The sequence below is a fragment of the Misgurnus anguillicaudatus genome, chromosome 22 (genome assembly GCF_027580225.2).
Source record: "Misgurnus anguillicaudatus chromosome 22, ASM2758022v2, whole genome shotgun sequence".
NCBI classification, from domain to species: Eukaryota; Metazoa; Chordata; class Actinopteri; order Cypriniformes; family Cobitidae; genus Misgurnus; species Misgurnus anguillicaudatus.
Genome location: NC_073358.2, coordinates 32,034,633 through 32,041,981, shown reverse-complemented (window position 1 = coordinate 32,041,981; position 7,349 = coordinate 32,034,633). Strand labels below are relative to the sequence as shown.

Here is a 7,349-nt window from a genome sequence, read left to right as displayed (position 1 = left end):
TTATCATTTTAAGCCATTTTATGACCACATTATAAACAGTATTACACTGTAGTTTTTGTTTTATGCATATCATTCACATTAAGACACAGAGACACAACACCTGGACAATAAACGTGTTGTAAACAACATACAATAATCTCCAATAGGCAAATCGTATTGTTATTTAACCAATATTTTATACAAAAATAAACTTCCAGTATGTATTTCTCTTTGAATAGCACTTCACCAGTTTCATAATAACTTAAAATAGAGTAAAAACATATTTCAACCTTTTTACATCAAACACACATAGCCTACTTCTTTTTATGTGATCTAAAAATGTTGGGTTGTTTAAACCCATTGTTGGGTCAAATATTGACATTTTATGGATTCATTTAACCCAGTTTCTGGGTTTGTCCATATTTTACCCAACCATGGGTTGAAACAAACCTAAATTTTCTGTGAATGTGCAGATTTTGGCAACTCACTCACTATAACGTCTTATATAATTTTAATTATATAATATTTGTATCCATTAGGCTATATTTTTTATCTCACACGTATAATGTAAGCGTCTAAACAAATGTTAAAAGAAAGACTTTCCAGGCCAATGTAATGGTCTTGCACAACAAAAAGTTACATAGTCCTCCTGATCAAAAGTCACGGGGAACGGGTGTTGCTAATAGTTGCTTAATCCGAAAAACTTGTCTTACTTTAATATCATAAAGGTCCAAATAGTAAACGCCACTGTAAATATATATCGTGGCCTTAATTCCGATGCATCATTTTCATCTTTATCATAATCAGTCCCATACTCATCCTCTGAGTCTCCCTCTATATCTGAAAAGCCACTGCCGGCATTGCTGTCGCTAAAACAAAAGTTTTTCATGCTGAATTTGATATACTCGCATATAGTCCTCTCCATGCCGTCGCAAACGCAAGTATCCAGCATCTGGGCTTTAGGGATCGCGCGCATGTTAGTGATAACCCGCCGACAGTCATCGGAGCACCGCTCTTCCCCGAAAAGTTTCCTGCAGTGATACAAATAGTCCCGCATGGCGGTGCTGCACTCCGCATCCTTCTCGCACTGCTTGCGGGCTTCGGTGCAACCCATGTGGCTGGTTCTGGGCATGCATGGCTCGATGGCTCGTTTGGTCTTCTCGCAAATGGTGTCCGAGTTGCACTCGCAGTCTTCCAGTGCCGGGCCATTCACCGTGAGGTTGAGCTGAATTATGGACGAAATGCAGTGACTGGGACATTTCTTCTTGTTGCCGTTTAGCACCGGAGCGCACGCGTGCACGTATTGATTATATGCGAAGTGGCACTCCATCTCTGCTTGGCACTTCATGATGGCCTGCCAACATATCAAACGCTGGTTGTGTGTTGGAGATGCACGACTAAACCATGTAGACGCACAGCCTATGCACAACATGAACATACGCAGCCACTGAGTGACCGGAGAGTTTGCCATTCCTCGATGTGCCCACGTGGAACAGATTAAAAGTTAACTTTTAAGGTAAATTGTTTCCATTTGTTAGTCTGTACGATTACGTGCACGTCTTGTTATTCCCCTGAGAGACTTTGGGGCTCCTGTCTAAGTTAGCGGTTTGTTGTCCACTTTAAGTAATTTTGTGTGGGCATATTAGTTCCTTGAATATCCGCATCGAAATCACTCAGTTGACCAACACAAAATTCTGCTTTGCAATATTTCATTCCCTGTTAAATGAATGCATCGCATTTGCTCACTGCCGCGAGAGCGAAACGTGCCGCAAACTCTTGATGCGCCTCGCGTGTTTATTCCGCACTTCTGGGTTACAGCCGCAGATATCCCGTCTTATGAATCAGCCGTTTCTAAATCATAAAGAAACAACTCACAAACAAAACAGAAAGAATTCAAAGTAACTCTCCGACAGCACTGGTTTCAATGAGAATTCTCCGTGTATCTGCTCAGTTGCACGGATCCCTTGAGTATGCATGTAGTTTACTATTGGTCCGATTAGTTGTTGTGATTTCTGACGTCACGGTGAAGGAGGAGGGCCGAACTTGACAAAGGTCCAGAATGTGGAAAGGGCGCAAGCTCAAATTTGACTTGATGAAGCATCAACCCCACAGTGGAAGTGGCACAACATTTTGGCTATAAAGTGGATGATCTCATCCAATGCTTTCTGCCCTACTTAGTAACCAACCATTCAGATAACTTTGCTTCTAATGAATAAGCACATTTACAACTTTAAACGTATACATATTTTTCTTTAGGCTAGTTTATCATGTAAAGTTTTACATTGCGTACCAGTTAGCAAATTTTAGTGGACATGGTTTAAAGGGATAGTTCACCCTAAAATGAAAATTCTGTCATCACTTACTCACTCTCATGTTGTCACAAACCTTAACATGAAGGAAAATATTTTGAGGAATGTTTGCAACCAAACCGTTTGTGAGCCCCATTCACTTCCATAGTTTTCTTTTTTATTGAAGTAAATAGGGTCCATGGTCGGTATGGTTACATTGGCGCTTTTCCATCGCATACCCCACGGTTTGGTTTGGGTCAGGTCGGGTCAGCTCACCCCTTACTTTGGCTTGGTTAGCTTTTCCACTGAGTTTAGTAACACTTCGGTGTGGGAGGGATTATAGGCGTGTCGTTATATTTGCGCTGCCTACTGTTGTGAAATAATAAAAACGTTGTTGTAAATTCACATACATTTATTTATTTCTCAGTCCGCCACAAAATTAAAAATGACCACCACAGATAGATGTTTGCACATCGCATTTATCACTACCTCTGTCTCACATGACAATTTGTGTACAAACACCCATGGCGTCATTCGACGCGCTCCGCTGAGCCTCATTTAAGTTGCATTTAAGCATATATGCGAACGTGCGCGTCGCAAATGTGCCGCCACAAACTGCAAGTCTGGAAAAAATTGGTATGGTGTTCCTGATTCTCAAGCTGTTGATGTTTTTTATCGCTAAAAGGGAGTTTGGGAACTTATAGCAGTAGCCTGGCTCTGCCCTCCTAAGTGCTTCCGCTTAATTTTTATTTCGATTCAGTTCTACGTCTGGGACTGCTGTGTAGAGTTTTGTTTTCTCCTGCAAAAATCTGCAGGTCCAATCAGCGAACAGAGGGGGGTGGCTATTGAGGTCGAGTGTCAGTTTGAGTTGTAGTTCAGTAATGACAGCGGAGAAAGACGTGAGAAAAGCTATTCGGTCCGTTGTTGCAAAATGCCGAATATACAGAAGTTAAAGCCGGACAAGAACCAGGTTTGCTAAGTTTTGTTGGTCTGATTATTCGGACTTGTTGTTTCCGGCCGGTTTCGGCGCATGATATACCTCACGACCACACGTTAGCGATCGCCTATGGCAGATCCTGAGTGACTCTGGGCAGATCCAATAGTTTTAAACTTCAACAGAGGACCCTCCTTAACGGAAGTACCGCTTTGCAATGGAGCCTGGCCAGAATCTCTGTACAAATGAAATGAATGTACGAGAGTCTGGTTGGACCAGGCTATTATAGCAGAGCACAGATGACAACATGTTTGCTCGAGACAGCGCAAGCTAGCACAAAGGTAAAGCTAATCTTTTACATTTAAGCGATGGCGCTGGTAGTGACGATTCTTTCAAACCAATCTACAGTGATCTACAGTGTTTTCACATCACGTTTTGGTATTAGCTTGAGTCGATTGGAACGCCGACCCAGGTGGTACTAAAAAAGTATTGGGTACTACATACTGCACCCAGTGGAAAAGCTCACAACAGTAAACTGACCCAAACCGTGGGGTACTATGCAATGGAAAAGCGCTATAACATTCCTCAAAATATCTTCTTTTGTGTTCATCAGAACAAATCAATTTATACAGGTTTGTAACAACATGAGAGTGAAAAAATAATTACAGAATTTTCATTTTTGGGTGAACTATCCCTTTAAGGTTGGTTTATTGTATAACGTAAAGTTTTAATAAATTTCTAAATTAATACAAAATGCAACAGCCATTTTGCCCACACTTCTGTGTGATTTGGCAGAGTGATCGCCTATGTGTTGGATTTGCCTGTTCAGGATTACAAAGATGTTTATATTTGTCATTTCTACATTTTGAGGCTTGGTCACGCAATCCAATATTTTCTATGTTATAACATTTTGTCCTCAAACAGAGGTCCAACTATTACATTACAAAATAGTTTGATTTGGCCAGATGTTTAAAGTTTGAGCCCTGTGGGCTCATGGTCCTTAATTACAAACTCTGTGCAGTCAAACCATTAAGGTGTTTATTGTGTTGACATGCCCATGCATTACATTTGGTGTGCGGCAAGGGTTAGGATTACATGAGTTATCCTTTGAACCTCTGTGGTTGGTTTCACTCCCTATTGAGCAAGACAACAGCTGTTATAACACATGTGGCTATCCTCTTCTTTTCTCACCCAAAACATCCCCTCCTTACACCATTATACACCAAATGGTGTCTCATTCACGCTCAAAATCATGTTCATTTGTTTATGGGAAGATCATGCGCTTTTCATCTCTCAGTGACTTATTGTGGTTATCACCTGGCTTAAATTCGCAGTATAAGAAGGGACAATTTAGGTGGAACAGATCAGCCTGAGTTATTCCATGACCCTATCACACTGCTGTACTCAAACCACAAAGCTTTGGCAACTGGCCAAAATGCCTCTCCACCCAACCCCCAACTTTCAAAGTTTTCCCATTTTCCCAATTAGAGAGAGAGGAAGAGAGAGAGAGAGACATCAGATGACCCATTTGGGAGGAAAAGGGGCCAACTGTCTCGTGTGAATACTCTCAAAACATCTAACATTCAGTAAGCCTCAATTTTTATGTTTTCGTGTTACCTCCTATTGCAAATGCAAATAGGAAAGAAAGTACAGTATAGTTTTAAGACTGGAATGTGAAATGTCATGGGACCTTAAAAGGACAAGTTTGATTTGAACTCACAAGTTCCCATTATTAAAGAACATATAACTAAAAGGTATAAAAGTTAGGGCCAAAGGTCTGAAAGCTTGAATTGAATTGTTTCTTCTGCTTACTGTGATGCTTAGCCTGTCAGCCCTTACGAAAATTAACCATGGTTTTACTATAGATAAAATAAAAAAACATGGTTACTGTAGTAAAACTATAGTAACTACAAAATAACCATGGTTTTGACAACCTTGGTTTTCAAAAACCATAGTTAAACCATGGTTAGTGTAGTAAAACCATGGTTTTGCTGATAGTAGTCAATACAACAAAAACCATGGTTACTGTAGTAAAACCATAGTAACTACAAAATAACCATGGTTTTGACAAACTTGGTTTTCAAAAACCATAGTTAAACCATGGTATGGTTTTGCTGATAGTAGTCAATACAACAAAAACCATGGTTACTGTAATAAAACCATAGTACCTACAAAATAACCATGGGTTTGACAATTTTGGTTTTCAAAAACCATAGTTAAACCATGGTTAGTGTAGTAAAACCATGGTTTTGCTGATAGTAATCAATACACCAAAAACCATGGTTAGTGTAGTAAAACCATGGTTTTGTTGATAGTAATCAATACACCAAAAAACATGGTTACTGTAGTAAAACCATAGTAACTACAAATTAACCATGGTTAGTGTAGTAAAACCATGGTTTTGCTGATAGTAATCAATACACCAAAAACCATGGTTACTGTAGTAAAACCATGGTAACTAAATAACCATGGTTTTGACAAACTTGGTTTTCAAAAACCATAGTTAAACTATGGTTAGTGTAGTAAAACCATGGTTTTGTTGATAGTAATCAATACACCAAAAAACATGGTTACTGTAGTAAAACCATAGTAACTACAAAATAACCATGTTGTGACAACCTTGGTTTTCAAAAAACCATAGTTAAACCATGTTTACTGTAGTAAAACCATAGTAACTACAAAATAACCATGTTTTGACAACCTTGGTTTTCAAAAAACCATAGTTAAACCATGTTTACTGTAGTAAAACCATAGTAACTACAAAATAACCATGTTTTGACAACCTTGGTTTTCAAAAACCATAGCTAAACCATGGTTAGTGTAGTAAAACCATGGTTTTGCAGATAGTAATCAATGCACCAAAAAACATGGTTACTGTAGTAAAACCATGGTTTTGCTGATAGTAGTCAATACAACCAACAAAAACCATGGTTACTGTAGTAAAACCATGGTAACTAAATAACCATGGTTTTGACAGACTTGGTTTTCAAAACCATAGTTAAACCATGGTTAGTGTAGTAAAACCATGGTTTTGCAGATAGTAATCAATACACCAAAAAACATGGTTACTGTAGTAAAACCATGGTTTTGCTGATAGTAGTCAATACAACCAACAAAAACCATGGTTACTGTAGTAAAACCATGGTAACTAAATAACCATGGTTTTGACAGACTTGGTTTTCAAAACCATAGTTAAACCATGGTTAGTGTAGTAAAACCATGGTTTTGCAGATAGTAATCAATACACCAAAAAACATGGTTACTGTAGTAAAACCATAGTAACTACAAAAAAACCATGTTGTGACAACCTTGGTTTTCAAAAAACCATAGTTAAACCATGTTTACTGTAGTAAAACCATAGTAACTACAAAATAACCATGTTGTGACAACCTTGGTTTTCAAAAAACCATAGTTAAACCATGTTTACTGTAGTAAAACCATAGTAACTACAAAATAACCATGTTTTGACAACCTTGGTTTTCAAAAACCATAGTTAAACCATGGTTAGTGTAGTAAAACCATGGTTTTGCAGATAGTAATCAATACACCAAAAAACATGGTTACTGTAGTAAAACCATAGTAACTACAAAATAACCATGGTTTTGACAATTTTGGTTATTAAAAACCATAGTTAAACCCCGGTTAGTGTAGTAAAACCATGGTTTTGCTGATAGTAATCAATACACCAAAAACTATGGTTACTGTAGTAAAACCATAGTAACTACAAAATAACCATGTTTTGACAACCTTGGTTTTCAAAAACCATAGTTAAACCATGGTTAGTGTAGTAAAACCATGGTTTTGCTGATAGTAATCAATACACCAAAAACTATGGTAACTGTAGTAAAACCATAGTAACTACAAAATAACCATGGTTTTGACAATCTTGGTTATTAAAAACCATAGTTAAACCATGGTTAGTGTAGTAAAACCATGGTTTTGCTGATAGTAATCAATACACCAAAAACTATGGTTACTGTAGTAAAACCATAGTAACTACAAAATAACCATGGTTTTGACAATCTTGGTTATTAAAAACCATAGTTAAACCATGGTTAGTGTAGTAAAACCATGGTTTTGCTGATAGTAATCAATATACCAAAAACTATGGTTACTGTAGTAAAACCATAGTAACTACAAAATAACCA

The 7,349-nt window shown here is 37.9% G+C and overlaps 1 protein-coding gene across 1 annotated transcript; it reads right to left on the bottom strand.

The window, feature by feature from the left end:
- Positions 1-1,968, bottom strand: gas1b (growth arrest-specific 1b). Its single transcript, XM_055199516.2, has one exon. It carries the CDS (start codon positions 1,448-1,450, stop codon positions 689-691), a length of 762 nt encoding a protein of 253 aa, XP_055055491.1. The 5' UTR covers positions 1,451-1,968; the 3' UTR covers positions 1-688.
- Positions 1,969-7,349: the final 5,381 nt, after the last annotated feature.